The sequence below is a fragment of the Eucalyptus grandis genome, chromosome 6 (assembly GCF_016545825.1).
Source record: "Eucalyptus grandis isolate ANBG69807.140 chromosome 6, ASM1654582v1, whole genome shotgun sequence".
Taxonomy (NCBI): domain Eukaryota; kingdom Viridiplantae; phylum Streptophyta; class Magnoliopsida; order Myrtales; family Myrtaceae; genus Eucalyptus; species Eucalyptus grandis.
In genome coordinates this window covers 33,342,185-33,360,262 of record NC_052617.1, presented here as the reverse complement: position 1 = coordinate 33,360,262, position 18,078 = coordinate 33,342,185, and the positions used below count along the sequence as shown (strand labels likewise).

Here is an 18,078-nt window from a genome sequence, read left to right as displayed (position 1 = left end):
ATTGGTTCTATTTAGGGATTTAGAACCCTCATCCTTCATCCTGCGAATCTCCTTCAAAGATTTATTAATACTAGTATTTATTAGGGTTAATACCACAAAAGTTTCAAATTTTGTACACTTGCAACAATTTTATGCCAAACTAATTTTTTCACTACAAAAAACTATAAACTGGTATTTCTATGATAAACTTACCTCAAATTATATACTTATGACAAATTAAAAACCTTAAATTGGTATGTCCATGACAAATTTTTTTCGATTAATTTTACGAAAAATCCCAAATTGATACACTTGTGAAAAACAAATAATAAAACCTCAACTTAATATATTGTTCAACTGTCATGTGTCATCTAACTTAATAATTTGCCATTAAAATTCAGTGAAAACTAACAAAAGATAAATCTATTACAAATATATCAGTTTGGGATTTTTGTTATAAAAAAAAATTAATTTTGAGTTAAATTTATCATAAATTTATGAATTTAAAAATTTTCGTGATATTAACGCTATTTATAATGGAAATTTCTGTGTATTGGACTTACTCATTCTACAGAGTTTCAAATGAGCCTAATAATTTCAACTAACGTCTTCTTAATAGGCATGCCAAATTGAGTTATACACAAGCTTTCTACACCCAACTCTCATCTCTGCACATACGAGCTTCCGACATGATCCGCATGTATATTCACGATCTCTTGAACGATTTCCTGAAGCGCGATCTCTTCTTTCAATATCGACGTATGCGAAACTCCGCGGATCGTCACCACCTTGAACGGCTGCTTCCGATTCTCCTTCCACAAAGACTCGAGCGCTAACAAGCTCGCCATGTTCACCGTGCCGTCCCCATCGCCGTACACCACCTCCGGTTGCTCGTCAAAGCCCTTAGCCTTGCTCCGATAAATCAACTTCTCCGGCGTCTCCATGTCCGAGCCGAACACGCACGTCACCGGCACCTCTGGGACCGCCAATCCCTCTACGAGAGGCAAGATCCTCGACTCATATGGTCGGATTCCTTCCGGAAACCCGATATCGTTTAGAAACTGCGCAATGTCGTGAGCCGTATAGTTTGCAAATGGAGAGATCACGAGTGGCTTTTCATTGTCGAAGACTTTCGGGGATGGAAGGAGCCATAGATTGCTCTCGGAGCTCCTTTGCTCTCCGCGCACTATCAATGGATCGACCAACGGAACTCCGAGGGTGTTGCCGGAGGCGAGGGTGAGCACTTCGTCGACGGCGCCGCCCCAAGGGGCGGAGAGGGCAATGAAGTGCTTGATGTGCCTTTGAAGCCACGGTTTAGAGTTTCGGTTGAGAAGTTGGAGGGCGAAGAGGCCTCCGAGGCTATGTGAGAGAAGGATTACCGGCTTGCCTTTATTGGATGTGGTAGCCTTCTCGATTAAGTCCTTGAGGTCTTGTAAGAACTTGGAGCCGACGCGAGACGGGTGGCCGTCGGCGGCTAAGCCGTACCGGAAGTCGTAAGGAGCTCCGAATAGGGTTTTGCCGTCGACATACCCAACCTTTTGGAGGGATTTAACTAGAGTTGCCATGTATGCTGTGACTTGCCTGCAACATACTCAATAAGTTGTTTAACAGAACACATCAGATGCATGCATCGAAACTCTACATACTCAAAATCACCATTATAGAAATCAGATAATATCATGGGTCGGCTTACATCTCATGGTCTAATCAAACAGAATATTCACACTGGATTTAACATATTCATATCGCATCTCGTCACAAACCTTTTGGTCTAAAGACATTGTGGTTTTGTACAAATTGAGCTCAAGACCTCCCATTTTATCAATGGACGATATCTCATGCCCCACCAATCCCTTAAAATTTGCTCACAACATCTGCAACTTCAATAATATCTTTTTCATCCCCTATTTGACAAATATCATTATCCACCCTACAGAGTTCACACCTTACCAAGCGGTCAACACTTTGCAATTAGAAAAAATACAAATAAGAGAGACACAAAAGATATAAGCTAAAAGTGCGAACCGACGTGGCATTTTCATTTTCTTTTTGAACGGAAAAACTAGCTAAAAAAATATATAGCTTAGCAATCTAATTATTGCACAAAATAAAAAAGTCGAGGAATCCGATTGGACAATTTACATGTGTGTAGGGACTTTTGGTGCATTCTTTTTTAAGAAAAAGTTATCAAAAGACTATTTTCGAAATTCATCCTTCGTTTGGAAGACCGGATCTAAATAATAAAAAGAATTTGGACCTTCGGACTAAATGCCGGCGGAGAAAGGCGATTACTCCGACAACAATCGGACTATAGTTTGCACAATCCCCACGGAAAAGAATGCACAATAATCATTAAACGGATGATGGCACCCACATAAATCATTTTCCTTTTTCAAAATCTTGAAATATTCTTTTGACCTAGTCAAAATGCTCGTCACGCATAATTTCACGAACAATGAGAAGCTATCGACGCAAGAAATAAATTGAGAAAAAAAAAAAAAAAACATATGCACATTCAAAGTCCCAACCTACAAAGTCAATAGCATATTGATTCATGATATGTCAGCCGATGAAACGGCCGGCGGTGGGCGGCGAGCGATCTTACTTGAGATAGGGGTCGAGGTGCAGCAGCGACTCTGTGGACCCGAACCGATTCACCCGGGTCTCGACCCCGGGGGCGTTGCAGTAGTCGTCCGATCCGGGGTCGTAGTACAGCGACATCCGGTCCGCGAAGCACTGGGTGAACGGGGCGAGCAGCACGCTGGGCTCGAACCACAGCCGGAACCAGCCGTCCCGGTCCCGGACCGGCGGGAACAGCCGGCTGCAGAGCAAGCTGGAGGACTTGTACTCCCTGGTCAGCCGGGCCTCCAGCTGGTTGCCGCCGCTCCCGGGGACGATGACCAGGGGGTGGAGGTCGGCCCTCGCGTGGCACGCGCACAGCATCGCGGCCGCCCAGATGATTCCGGTCGCTACTCCGGCGAGGAGGAGCGAGCCGCGGTCGTTCTTCATCTGCTGGGTCAGCGCTTTTGCTCTGGCCTTGGGCCCTTTCTTCGTCGTCGTTATGCGGAGAGAGAGAGACTGGCCAGTGATGGTGGGATCCTGATCATGGGAGGAGACGAATGGGATGCGTGGTGGAGGATTCGCCATCAATGCGTTGGGTTTGCGCTTGAAGAGAGAGGTCTGGAAGCGATGGACTTTTGGGCCTTTGAGAGATCTCTTCTTGGGCCTTTTCTGGTTGTCTTCTCCTCGTTCATCTTAAACATCTCAAGGTCCGTTAAAACACTGCGTTATCAGCTAACTAGATTGACATTCATCTACCGACCGAAAAAAAATGAGAAGATTGACATTCATCTAAAACGATTCGTCCTTTGTCGTGCGCGTAGCGCGGTCAATACTAAAATCATCAACAAAACGAGAGATCCAACGCATTTCATTTTTATCGACAGTTTGATAGTTTTAAATTTCATTTTCATCTTGAAATTTTATACATACGGAATTCTATAGCTTGTTGTCTTTGGTGATGAAAGATCACGTGATCTTCATTATTCCAAATTGGACCAAACCCGTGAATTTTGAAGAAGAAAATTTTCAAGCCTGAGTCGGGTTGGTTGAGGCTTTTTGTGAGTGTGGAAAAACGATAACCCACGACTACATGCCACATCAAATTTTTCTTTTTTTCTTTCATGGGTCCATGAGTCCAAGTTTATTTTTTATTTAGAGAGAAAATTTCAAATAAAAACCCGAAATGCCCTTAATTTCTCAAATAAGGGCTATAAGTACCCTCATTTTTTTTTTAAATAAGGATATAAAGTGGACCTTATTCTTAAATAATAACTTGAAATAGCCATGTTAGTCTCGAAGAAGGACCTGACTAGGTCAATGGCATTTCCGTCCTTTATTTTCTCACATTTTCTTTTATTTTTCCTTTTTTCTATTTTTCTATGAAAAACTAAAAAAAGGCTAAAACTTAAAAAAAAAAAAAAAAAAAAAAAGAGGCAGGAGGACTGGCAACCCTCCACTGCTTGTGGCCCCGGCTCCATCATCGATGGGGCATCGGCTATGACCAACGGGGTCGTTAGTGCCTTGGTGAGGGCTAGTTGGCCCCCACTTTGTTGTTGGAAACTCGATGGTAATGGCATAGAGATCAAACATATACCGATAAAACTATTTGAGTTTTTTTTTTTTTTTTTTTGAAATCCCTCTTTTGGGAAAAAATTAAGAAGATGAATAAATGGATATTTTGGATGTAATTCCTCTGGAGAAGACCACCATAATAGTTGAAAATACACAAATGATATTACTACATAAGTCTTCCAAGATTTTCAAAGAGAACACTGTTTTGGATGAGCATAGGGATTTTTGGTGGGTATGATTATGAAGACCATTTGGGCTTTATTTCTCGGGCCTTAAAACCACCTCTTGAATTCCTCACCGCATACATATTCATAGATGTGGTAGCTATAAATTCTTTTGGTTGAGATAAAAAGTCAGCAAGCATATTCATTTTTCCTGAAATATATATGGTTTCAAAGGAATATTTTGAGAACCATATTGCCTATTTAAGATGCTAAGGATGTGGGATTTGCTTCTACTTAAACTTCAATATATGAGAAAATAAGGACATGTGCATCTCCACAAGGAAATGATGTCCTATAAGATGGAATTCAATTTTCTTGATGCCATATTTTACCTCTAAGATTTCTTTGAACGTAGAGGAGTAATGCATTTTTGCTTGTGTGAATCTTCTACTCTTGTGTCTATAAACTCATTGCTTTCAATTAATTTCTTTAAAAAGAACAACAGCCCAGTCTTCATCACTAGTATTTATCTGCAATTTTTTTTTTTTTCCCATGGAAGGGATTTGCAATAGAAGAAGATGTCGTAGAGTTTCTTTAATTTTGCATGTAGACGTGGTTTGCTGTGGTTCCCATGGAGGAGCATCTTTCTTGAGCATTTATTGCAATGGACTTATAAACTTTGTGATTTTTGGGACAGAATCCTTGAGATATCTCAAGGAATTGTTGGACCTGTTTGTAAGAGAGATTTTTGTCAAGAAACTTCTGCAATTCCTTAGTGATATGAGAACCAAGATGATAGGTTCTATCTTTAAGATGCATCCCAAGAAATTCAATTTTTTTGTGGGCAATGATCATCTTCTTCTAGGATAACATGATTTCGTGATTTCGTACTAGCTTGACAAATTGGGTTAATAATTTATAATGAGAATCCTCATCTAGACTATAAAGGAGGATATCATCAATATAAATTTGGGCATTTGCCAGGATGGGCCGAAAATTTTTGCACATAGACTTATGCAATAGCAGAGGAGCTATCTTAGGACCAAAAGAGACCACCGTCCATTAAAAATGTTGATCTGGGATACAAAATCCAGTTTTTTCCTTGTCTTTAGAATAATTTCCCAACTACCAAGATCCAACTTTAAGGTCAAACTTGAAATACACTTTGGCTTGGATGAGACTAGAAGATAATGAGTTCCAAAGTGGTAGAGGAAATTTATCATCCTGCAGGAATTGGTTGAGAGGATGGTAAATAATTCTTTGTTTTGCTTAGCACACTTGTTAACATAGAATGCTTCGCAAGCTCTTCAAGAATATGATGGTCAATTAATCCTTGATGAAGTAAATCTGAACATTTCTTTTGTGCTAAAAGAAAATGTTCTAGATTCATTCTAGAATGACTAGCTTTGGTGGGATTAGCATTTTCTTGAAAGGAAGATGGATGAAAAAGTTAGGATTTTTCCATAAAGGGTTAGAACATTTTTGGACAGTAAGAGTTGCACATGCTTTAAAAAGGGTTTGCAAGATTGGATCTAAAATACTCATCTCAATAGTGAAAAATCTTTAGATGTATACAAATTTCTTGAACTGTCCATTGAACTATGGTCCATTAGGTACAATTTTAAGTTTAAGAATTTGTGTAAGAATATCTCTACCAACAATGATATTTTTATTTGGTGAACTAGAACCAAGGATTTTATAGTGATTGAACATTAGGGAAAGAACTGTATGGTGATGGGTTTGCTTCGAATTATTGTAGCAAATGTATATCTAGAAGCAGAGTTAAAATACCGGGTAAATGAAGTCCAATATTTTTCTGGAAGTATCTTTGTATCAAGGATAGAAGCATTGGCTCCAATGTCAATGAGGGCAATAACAAAAATAATCTTATCATATTTAAATAGATATATTTTAATAGGAAAACACGAGAGAATAGAATGAGGGTATGCACAAAGATCTTGGATTGTAGGAGGTTCAAAGAAGAAGAAAACTTCTTCTTCAAGTTCTTCAAACAAACTTTTAGTATCACTAGTTTGTGACCTCATCTGGATAGCACACATAGTGTATTTGATTGGTTCATCTTCAAGGGAGAAGAGTGATTCCACATCATCGCTATGGAGTGACACTTTAGTTTGTGTTTTTATTTTCTAAATCAAATGATTCCCTTGGCTTTTGGACAATTCTTTGCAAAACGTCATTTCTTGTTGCAGATATAACACCTGTTAGATTTTCTACGCTTTCCAAAAGAACCCTTTCTAGTGCATTTTTTCCACAGGAATCACCATTTATGCCTTATCCTTGTATGCCTTAAGGAGAATCTTTTGAAGTTTCTTTTTCTTGTATTGATCACCATAAGAAGGATCATGACAGGAGTCCTTCTTTAAACATTTGATTCTTAACTCAGGTTTTTGACAGGCTTGATCAAGTTCTTCATTGCTCTTAAGATAACTCCTAAAGACATATAATAATAATAATAATAATAATAATAATAATAATAATAATAATAATAATAATAATAATAATAATAATAATAATAATAATAATAATAATAATAATAATAATAATAATAATAATAATAATAATAATAATAATAATAAATAATAATAATAATAATAATAATAATAATAATAATAATAATAATAATAATAATAATAATAATAATAATAATAATAATAATAATAATAATAATAATAATAATAATAATAATAATAATAATAATAATAATAAAGACAGGCTCGGTCAAGTTCTTTGTTGAGTCTTTAAAGATAGATACAAAAAAGAAAAAAATGGAAAAAAAAGAAAAGAGAGACAGAGACTAGTGTTAGTGTTTAAAATCTTATTTTCTTATTTTCATTTTCAAGCCTTTGATTATATGATTCTCGATATCTAAAATAGAAATTATAAAAATCCTAATACGGGATTGCATTAAATAATCATACATATTTCGGAATTGTATTTTTCTATCTATAACTAAATATTGTGTGTAGTAACTCGACCTTTCCTAGAGAAAATTGTTCAAAAAGTATTCAACTTATTGCACTTTTGTCAATTTAATTTTTAATTTTTCAATTTTATTAATAGGGTGATAGATCTTTTCATGTTTTACCAATTGAGTTAACACGATCAATTTTAACTGGAAATCGTTAACATACATACTATAGCCATGAGTGAGAGTGTCATTGCCCTTGCTTGTCACGGGTGAGGGCTTTCACGTCCTCGCTAGATCCAAGCGAGGGCCATGATGCCCTTGCTTGGCATAGGCTAGCGAGGGAGGGTTTCGATGCCTATGTGAAGGGCGGCCCTCACTTGAGGGTGGCGATCTCTGCTAGCCAACGATGAAGCTTGGCGATGGTTGAAGGGGAAACAAAAGCTAAAGAAAGGGAAAAAAAATTGAAAAAAATAAAATAAGATATTATTAAAAATTATCAATGTCAATGCCAACCATCCCATGTAGGATGCCTAACATCAACATTGGCGATTTCTAGTCAAAATTGATGAGATGGATTCAATTGACATAATTAAAAATTTTAGGAGTGAATTGATAAAAATATAATAATTCTATTTTTTTGGACAATTTTTCTTGTAATTTTGATTCTTTTAGAGACATAATCAATGAAATTCCTTCATCATTTTTTACACAAACATGATTCCGTGTGGCACGTGCATTTGTATTTAGAAAATATGTCGCGTCTTATAAAAATATGCACGAGTCCTATTTTGCAACGTTTATACACGTGCAAATTGACTAACGATGTGTAAGGTACATGCTTAGGTTTCAAATTAAGGGAGCCCGTTTATTATTTGCTTGATCTAGTTGGACTAGGATAATTTTGTCCTTCCGGCCACGTATGATGATAAGGTGCTTGAAAGTCGATCATATTTCCAGGGAGTAGGGCTACAATATATTTTTTCAAAAATATATTAAAAAATCATGACATGCGTGGATCCTCCGCATGGCCTTGGCCGCTTTCGTCGTCGTTATCATGGGAGGAGACGAATGTGACGCGTGGTGGAGGGTTCGCCATCAATGCGTTGGGCTGGGCTTGAACGAGAGGTCGGGAAGTGACGGAATTGGGCCTCTGAGAGATCTCTTCATGGGCCTTTTTTTTTTTTTTTTTGGTCGACCTTCATTTACAACCATTAGACCTTTCGTCGTGTGCGGAGCGTGGTCGATGTTAACATCATCAAGAAAATGGAGGATCCGATGCATTTCATTCTCTCACGTCTAAACAACTGGCACGTGACTGACGAGATTACTGGGTGCTGCTGAGAATGAGAACTTACCCAACAATGTCGCTTTGGGTTCCAAGGACAAAGATGAAGTTGGTATATACTGCATATTGGCTCGATGAACTGCGCAACCGGGGCTCGTCTTCCTCTTGCTCCGCCTAGCCATTGACGTCGAGGTCTCTTGTGAACTGCTCGCGAAAATCTCCCCATTCCTCCTGAGCGTCAAGCAAAAATCGTCAAGCGTCGCCTGAGATTGATGAGTCCTGAATGTGATCAATTGATTTGGGATTTGAGCTTAGGGCCTTTTGGAGCTGGGCAAGCAATTTATTTGGGGCAAGAAGGTCTTCTGCATTGAAATGCCAACAAAAAAAAAATCGCTTTTTTGATATTCGATGTCAATGTCAACATTAGTCTAGCATATATGATGGTTAGGAATACACATAAGCATATTTCGGGAAAAAATTGACTGGATGAATTTAGTTGGCAAACTATCAAAATGTTTAGAAATTAATTGATAAAATTAAAATATTTAAGGTTAAGTTGACGAAAATGTAATAGATTTAGGATTTTTCAGATAATTTTTTTCAGGTTAGAGGAGGATTTGCCATCCACGACATTGGGTTGAGCTTGAAAGAGACGTCGAGAAGTGATTGGTCCTTTGGGAGATCTCTTTTATGAGCTTTGATTGTTTTCTCTTCATTCATCCTAAATATTTCAAGATCATTTAAAGCACAACGTTATTAATTGACTCGATTGGCATAAATATACGACAATTCGCTCTTCGTTGGGCGTGTAACATCATCAAGAAAATGATGGATCTGACGCATTTCATTTTTATTAGCAGATTGATAGTTTTAAATTTTATTTTCATCTTGAAATTCTACATATACAAAATTTGATATTCTGCTGAATTCGGTGACGAAAGATCATGTGATGTTCATTATTCCAAATCGGACCAAATCCATAATTTTTTTGAGAAGAAAATTTTTGAGCCTCAGTCGGGTTGGTCCGGGCTTTTTGCGGGTTTGGAAAAACAATAACCCGTGACCACATGTCACGTCAAATTTTACTTTATCTTTCTTTGTGACTTCATAGGATCGGAGTTAATTTTTAATTGGATTTATTGAGAAGTGGAGAAAGACATCTTGTGGAGACTTTTCTTAATCAAACGTTCTCTCGAAATGCAATGAGCTATTTCATCTCCCCTACGTGCTGCTATTCACCCACTTTCATTTAAGTGCAAAATTTAATTGCGCTCTTCAATTTCGAGTCCAAAAGTTTGGTCAATCCTATCAATTTCTTAGTGTGAAGTTGCCCGAGGTCGAGTCATATGGCTGCGCGGCTGCGGCATTCATATTGTAGAGCTCAGGCTAAAAATCAAATGGTAGACCCACTTCGGCAGTGGCCAAAGAAATAAAGTGGTTCAACGCTTGCATAAATTTCAAGTCCATTTGCTTCTAGAAGAAACGAAAAAACTTTCAAGCAAGCAATAAGTCCCCAGTCACCCTATTATAGTCACCAGGGTAGAATTTTCTTCAGCAATCGGATTTGATTTTTCTGTGAGCTCTCCCGTTGTTTTACGGAAAACATTTTCTCTAAATCACTAAATGAATGAAAATTAATTATTTTCCTTGAAAATGATTTTAATATAAAATATTTTTTTATCATGAAATTTTCACTGAAAACAAATGCACCCTAAATACCGATACTAATGACAAGCTAAGTTTATCATCTTATAAATTACGGTATAATTTGAATATATTAATGAATTAATAGTGTGATTTTGAATATACTAGAGTTAATTTGATCTGGTGAATCGAATGGACAAGGTCCAATTAATGCCAACCCCATGGTTCCATTATCGAGCTTTTATTTCCCTTTCACCATGGGCCCCCCAACCACATCTTTGGATCCTTCTCTTGAACATTCCCGCAAAATGTTAGGTATGTAAGTTGAATATAATAGAAACTTAGGCCAATTAGAACACGCAAAAAAATTTAAAAAAAAATTAAAAAAGCAAAATTGATGGGCCGATTTGCAATGATTCCTACCTGATTCTTACAGAAATAATTTAAAAAATTATAAAGATAAGGGTGGGGATCTGAGCAAGCCAAGTGTTGAAAAACTGAAGAAGGCAAAGGAAATATTTTCTAATCTTCTTATATTATTAAATCTTTTGCCTTTACCTCTGTCATGCATATCCACCTGGACCACCACGCCAGGAATTTGTGTAGTCGCCCCCCTAGATTTTTGCTATAATCCTTTCCTTTCCAATGGGCTCTTGGGGAAAAAAAGGTCCAAAACCACTTTCCTCTTCCCCATAGTCCCACCCACCATATTTTCTTGAAATGACACAAAGCAACCGCTTCATGTCAATCCTTGTCTTGCACGATAAAATCTATAATCATGAGTCTTATGGATAAGAATGTGAATTTTAATGACACGATGGTGAGATGAAGTCTAGTTAGACATGAGGAGTGCAAATTTTTCTCATAGGTGTTAATCGGCGATGCATCCTTCATGAAAAATTTCATATGATAATCTATGAATGATAAATATATAAAGTATATATATATATATAATCAATTAATCCATAAATATGAACTGACTTCAAATCACTTTTGAGGGTGTCTACACGAGCTCACTATTTCCTAGTGCGGGATTGGTATGACCAAGCTTGAAATTATATGTACATCGACATTGTTATATGCAATAATTATGAGAAATTGCTACTTTCACTTGTGTTAATAGGTTAATTAAGTACATTACGTGAAATAGAAAGGCTCGTGTTAGATTTTACGTAAAGAAAAAAGAAAATCAGTCTGAATCTTAACGTATTTTCTTCGGACTTGATTATTAATGATATTCATTGTATTACAAACAATTGATTGACATATGTAAAGCAAGGATGTTACAACATGCATCGAGTGCATCCTATGAATGTGTCTCGACAATTCACTAGATCAACAAAAAATTAATTACACTTGAATTAGCTTTCTAAATGCTCAATAGGCATATGTTGTTTTTTTTAGGTGAACATAGTCTCGATGTGCAATTCTAAAGTTGGAATCGAGAAAACAAGAGTGAATTAAACAAGTCCTCTTTGAAATCGAGAACTAGCCTAGGACCCGAATAGGCTGATTCTTTCTGTTTTGGTAGAAGACTAAAAGCAAGAGTGAATTAGGTGTCTTCTATTTGTTTGAGAAGAAAAGATTTCATAAAATAAATATTAGCTTTGATCCTATCAAAACCCAATTCTAGCCTCGGTTCTTGTCTAGTTTAACCCCTTAACCTAAGAACCGAACCAGAGTCAATTAGTTCCAAAATTTTCTACTTGTGAACCTACCCCAATTCCGATCAGTCATCGAGCTGAACAAGAATCACTGAACCCTAATTTTTTTTCCCAAAATCGCATCAACATTTTTGTTAACTCTCTCGAACACGAGAAATTATTTATGGAAATGCTAAACTACACTCAGATGAGATAAGAGTTCTAGCACGTGTCAGGGTCACCCACAAAAGAAGAAAAATCATCGAATTTCTACAGTTCGCCTAGCGACAGTCCGTACAAAAAACAAGTCTCTCTCTCTCCTCGCTTCGTCGCCATTTTATAAACGCCTTCACCAACCTCTTCCATCTCCCCCTCCCCCTCTCAAGCCACAACCCGCCAGCGTAGACTCCGCACCGCCACCACCGCCCGACCATGAGACCCGCCGCGTCCGCCGCGTCCACAGCCCGCCGGAAGACCTCCCCGCTCCGCCACCTCCTCGCGGCGCCGCTCCGGGCCCTCTCCCGGGCCCGCGACCTCTACGTCCGCAGCATCCTCAGCTGCGCCTCCGTCGTCGGCCACGGCCAAGTGGCCTGCCAGGGCGGGCAGCACGCCCCCTCCCCGGAGCTTCAGCGTCGGCTCGTCTCGCCTCGGCGGCGGCGGCGGCGGCGACGGGGAGGACGACGACTTCAGGGAGCTGGTCCGCGCCGCCTCCGCCCGGACGCTCGGGTACAGCTCGGAGGAGCTCGAGGCCGTCCTGCGGGAGATCAGGAAGAGCCGGCCGCGGCCGGGGCCGGGGGAGGGTGCTGCCGAAGAGCTGCAGCGTCGGGATGGGGAGGATCGAGGAGGAGAGGGAGTGCGACGTCGCAGGGGAGAAGGAGAAGGAGAAGGAAAGCGTCCGGAGGAGCCGAAGCTACGCCGTTGCAGATAGTAAATATGCTGCTGCTACTGGCTTTTGATTTTTCCTTCTTTTTCTTCTTCTTTAGTTTCTCTTGTCTGGAAAATGCAAATGATGATTTATCTTTTTCCAATTTTTTTCGTTTTTCATTTTCTCTTGATGTTGGGATTTGAAAGTAGAAGGTGATTTGGAATTGCAATTAGAATTTTTGTACATATTATGAAGCAAGTCGAATTAATTCGATCAGATTTGAAAAGACTCTGTTGATCTCAAATTGGGACGGGATTATTCAATTCTATACGAGGAAAATTCAAAAATATCGATTTCATTGGGCACAAATTCTTCATTATGAATCATGTGATTAGAATAAGTGAATGTTGAGATTATATATATACACATTGTTTTCCATTCTAAATCCTAATGACATCGCCAAGAAATCCCGAAATGGTAGAGAGGGAGATAGGACCAAAAGCGAAATTAAGTGAATGGGAAAATAAATATTTAGTTTCTTTACTGTAGGGCAAAATGAAAATTCCCTTTGTACATGGGGAGAAAATCAATCTTAATTATTTTGAAGTGGGAACACATGTAATTGATTCTTCTCCGAAATCTTCATAGATCGCACCAAATTGAATAGAAAAAAAATATCTGAATTTTGTTTTTCCAAGTTGTGGGGACCCGCAAATTGTCATTCGTTCGGCACTATCCAATCCAAAATGGTGAAGAAAAGATATTATTGAATAAAAAAAATTTCTCATGTCGTCCTGATCTTGATTTTGGAGGAAAAAAATTTCCATTGATCTTTGTTTTCCTAATTTTGCAGGATTGAAAAAATATTAAAAAAAAAAAATCCTTGGACCGTCCGAATTTTAAACACGTGATATAGCCTTATCCTGGTGTCGTGCTCGGACCGGCATTACGACATGCACCTTCGATGCAACACGTTGGCCTTGGATGCATCCGACAACTCGCGTGGACCGTTTCAGCCTCGGCCCTCCGCCTCCAACCCGCTTTGCGTTTGCCGATCTGAGTTCCAAAATCCCATTAGCAAATCGAAGGTCGCCGCCCGCTGCGGCGGCAGTTGCTCGTGAGGTTAACCCTCGTGCGAAGTCGAAAAGGACCCGCGATTCACTTTAGCGCGTCATGATCGTGTTTCTGACCCGTGTCGGTTTATCCAGTTGCCGAGTTTTGATAACGTTTATCAAAAGTGCAGCTAAGAAGCAACTAGCAAGTGGTCCCTAGATTCGTCAGCAACGTTGCAAAGTATGCAGACATCGAACTATGGTGGGGACTATTGGACAAGAGCAAATGACCTTGCTGAAAGAGACTTCCAGCTAAGAAAATCAGACTTGCTAGGTTTAGGAAAAGCTTTTTCCTGCAAATGGTAGCTGGACTACCAACCATCTCATGCGTTCTTGCAGTAGACCGGATCCGGTTTGCGTCTCCCATAATATCGACGACCTAGCTTTGCCGACGCATACCAGAACTTCCTCGAAATATTTTTTTTTAGAGAGAACACTAGATATGAGGCACCTAAAGGGTGCCGAGAACGACGCCACAAGAAAGTCCTGTTGCCCATCACCGATATTATATTGCATGTAGGGTTTTTAAGTCAATAGCCCTGAATTCACGCTATCCGAATAGAGCCAAACTGAGTAAGAAGGAAGCCAGAAACTATCTCGTGATGCACGGTTGTTTCCAGGAATGCAACCCCTTTGAATCAAGACCTCCATTTAGGTCTGCACACGGCACCCCCAAGAAAACCAGATGGATTTGGTGTTTGCTGAAACTTCAAGATGGACTATAAATTTTTTTCTGCTATTTGGTATGGAAAATTCGATTTAATTTCCTTTTTTGCACTCCTTTAAATATATATTTTTATTTTAAAAAATCAAAGTTTTAATTTTCTTTCTATTTTTTCTTTTACTTTTTAAGTTTTTTCCTTTTATTTTTCCTTTTCCTCCTCCTCCTCCTCCTCCTCCTCCTTCGGTCATTTATTGGCCACGGTGACCGTTGGCGACCAACCAAAAATGAGCTCAAGACTTGTTAGCTTTCGGCAAGCCTCAAACTTGTTGGCCTCAAAAAGGCTCGCTGATTTGGTGAGTGGCGAGTTCGAGTTCACTAGCCTTGGGCCTTGCCAAATTGGTGAGCAAGAAGCTTGAGAAGACTTTTTTCTGTTGATGGAAAATGTTTTCCCCAATTGCTTTATTTTTCATAAAACAAACATCGCAAAATTCAGAAAATGTCTTTCTAGAAATTGTGTTCAATGAAACGAATGGAGCCTAATAATTATGCTATGTATTAACTGAAGATAGCAATTGTCTACATAAGATAATTTCTTGGATGCCAAACTCTGCAACCTGCCAACAACCTTATTTTGTTAGGAGTTTACAACAATCGTGAGCAGATAATCTTCCAGAAATCATAGGAAGTCCCAGATAGTAGGGCACCCTCCTCAAACCAGAGGTTTCAAGAACTTGCTGCACAAAATCATCATCACATCCTGCATTGCATATCGGTCTTGGCAGGATTTAACTCCGATCGAAACATGCCTTAAAACATGGAAAAAACCTGAAGATGAATAAGCAAATATCACCCGTTAGCAATACTGGCACATCGTCGGTAAAACCTAAGCATGTCATTTTAAGTCTAGAGTGTTGATAGTTTGTTTGGCAAATAAACAAAGAGGTGCCTTATCGCACATCTAAAAATTATGAGATTTTCACTAATATATAAGTGGAAGGCTTCTAGCTTTACATTGAAGACCATGGGCTATCATAGAGGTAATACAAATATTATGAACATTAGATGCTCTCTAAGATAAGGCCTAGTTCCAAGTTTGGTAGAACTACCAATCATAAGGCAGCACCACAGCAATTTCTCCGCAATCTGCACAAAAATGCCCAGGTGCTTTTAATGTCTATGCAAAGTAAAAAATTTGTTTCCAGCTAAGACTCGAGATTTTTTCCAGCTTGCACTTAAGTTTCTAGAGGATAGAGGGACCATTGCCAGATGGGGACCATTGCTAGATGGGGAAGAACCTCAGTTTTGGTACAAAGCAATTCTTCTCGTAGGACCCAAGAATAAGGCCAGAGCACTTAAGTTTCCAAAGGATAGAGGGACCTTCGCCAGATGGGGGAGTACCTGAGTTTTGGTACTCATCAATCCTTCTCCTAGGACCCAAGAATAAGGCCAGAGAACGGGCGATGCTCAAATTTAGGTAACCCATATTGTGAATCGTTACGTACAATTCTTGGGTTTGCTGACGATTTCATGAGTCTAATAAAGCAAAGGCAACGGCAAAGTAGGGCATCACAGAATATGACGGGGGTTATTCAAAGTGATATTGCAAAATCACGAATGAAGATTGTTAATGTAGTTAAAAAATAAGCGGGATATACAAATTTTTTTGGTCAGAAATAGAAACATTTCCTTAGGTACGCATAGATGAGAGACGTCGGTAAATGGGCATCATTACATAAAAGGTCCAACAAAGTTTGAGGAGGGGACAAGACCCAATTCAGAGGTAAGTAATTTTTCTTATGGGCTTTAGCAACCCAATCTGCAACAATATTGGCCTCTCTATAGCAATGGACTATATGAAAATTTGTGAAGGCCCACAGTTTTTCCTTGTATTTACCGATAATAGGTTGGATTTCCCAACTCAGCTGATCCGAACTGTTCATGGCTTGGACAAGTTGCAAATTATCTGACTCAAAGATAAGTGCTTCGTGTCTTTTAGGGTAGAAAAAGTCAATGGCTTCCCAAAAAGCTAGGGTTTCAACCATCAGGGGAGAAGAAGCTTTGATCTCTTTAGCCACGCCTTCCACCAACCTCCCTCCCGAGTCTCTGCAAACACAAGCTATGGAGTTCCCCAACAAACCAGGTTCGTACGTCCCATCTATATTAATCTTCAAAGCTCCTTCGTGTGGTGGAATCCATGGCTGAGGTGGTTCGATTTCGTGGGTTTCAGATCTGGCATTTTCGTGGGTCCTCCATCTAGCACCGTTTTGATGGTTCCCTTTTGTTGCGCCGAGATCGCAGCTCCTCTCTTCCATCTCTGCTCCATGGACCGGCATAGCCTCTTGTTTCCAACATATTAAACCCTTGTCTCAGCTCACCTCTTGGTCGAAGGCGCATCTCTCCTGGTCTGTTCCTCGATCTTTCATCCGCGCTAGCTCCCCCCACTCAAGTTGAAGGTCGCGGCACACCAGTTGGCCTCCTGGTTATAGATCCGCCGGTTCTGCCCTTAGCTCCCCCATTGTTACGCTTATTTGAGGTTCTCAATGAGGAAGGCCTTTCATTGGTTCTTGTTCTGCTACAAAATCCGGTGTCCTCCTTTGCACCAGGCTGTCTATTACCCATGCTCCGTGCGCCACTTAGCTCCAATCTCAGGTCTACGCTTGGTTCATCTACTCTTATCTCCTGTTCATTATCTGTTCTGAGTCCCAGTGGTCTGTTAATAGCTCGTTGCTCCCCACCCGACTCTCTATTCCTCTATTGCAGCTCACTAATGTGCTCGTTGTTCCCTCTTTGGGCTGCTCTATTCTTAGATCCACCACCTGTTCTATCTTTAGAATCACTCGTCTGTGGATTCCATCTTTGATAGCTTTTTAATGTCGCTTGTACAGATTCTATGATGGCCGATGGCTCTAGTTCTCTACCCCGAAAGATGGCCTGATTTCGAGCCTTCCAGATAGACTATAACATTACAGCTACCAAGTGCAGGTTTGGAGGATTAGTCGCCTTCTCTTTGAGTATGCAAAGCCATTATTCTATCCTTGTCAAGCCCTGACTTGAGATTTTAATGTTTATCACAGGATTGATCCATATCTGTCTTGTCCACAGACACAATAAAAAGAGATGTTCCACTGTCTCTCTTTCATGATTACAAAGAGGACATATGGGGTTAGGTAATATTTTCCTTCTAAATAGGTTGTCCTTCGTCAGTAGAGCGTTTTGACATAAGCACCACATAAAATTTTTAACCTTAAATGGAGTGTGTAGTTTCCAAATAGGTTGTCCTTCATCGGTAGGCTTTCCTCAAAGTGTGCTCTTTATCTATGAGATTTGAAACCAAGGATGGTTCATTTACATTCACTGGGCCCTCAATAATTCCTCTTTGTAGCCATTTATCTTCCCGGATTTTAATCGTAGATCCATTTCCTACTTGCCACATTACTTGGGGTGCTATTGAATCCCTTCCTAAAATCAAGCTTCACCATCCCCATGAAGGTCGAAGACCCTTCGCTGCATGCCAAAAATCTGTATGGGGATAATATAGACCCTTAAACAATCTACTCCAGAGAGAAGAGGATTGTTGTCCCAACCGCCAAGCCTGCTTCCCTAACATTGCTTTATTAAAGGAGAGAAGATCTCTGAACCCCATTCCACCTCTATCTTTT

General features: G+C 39.5%; 1 protein-coding gene across 1 annotated transcript; it reads right to left on the bottom strand.

Moving 5' to 3' along the window:
- Window positions 1-495: 495 nt before the first annotated feature.
- On the bottom strand, window positions 496-3,141 carry LOC104449243 (lecithin-cholesterol acyltransferase-like 1). Its single transcript, XM_010063333.3, has 2 exons — window positions 2,585-3,141; window positions 496-1,560 (listed from the first exon to the last, which is right to left on the bottom strand). Exons 1-2 carry the CDS (start codon window positions 3,124-3,126, stop codon window positions 642-644), a joined length of 1,461 nt encoding a protein of 486 aa, XP_010061635.2. The 5' UTR covers window positions 3,127-3,141; the 3' UTR covers window positions 496-641.
- Between the last annotated feature and the right edge of the window lie 14,937 nt (window positions 3,142-18,078).

Bases quoted from the DNA above. Each gene is read 5' to 3' on its own strand.
- LOC104449243 (XM_010063333.3), bottom strand. From the start codon at position 3,126: ATGGCGAATCCTCCACCACGCATCCCATTCGTCTCCTCCCATGATCAG. The intron at 1,561-2,584 runs GTAAGATCGCTC...AGTATGTTGCAG, and splicing joins CACCTCGACCCCTATCTCAA to GCAAGTCACAGCATACATGG.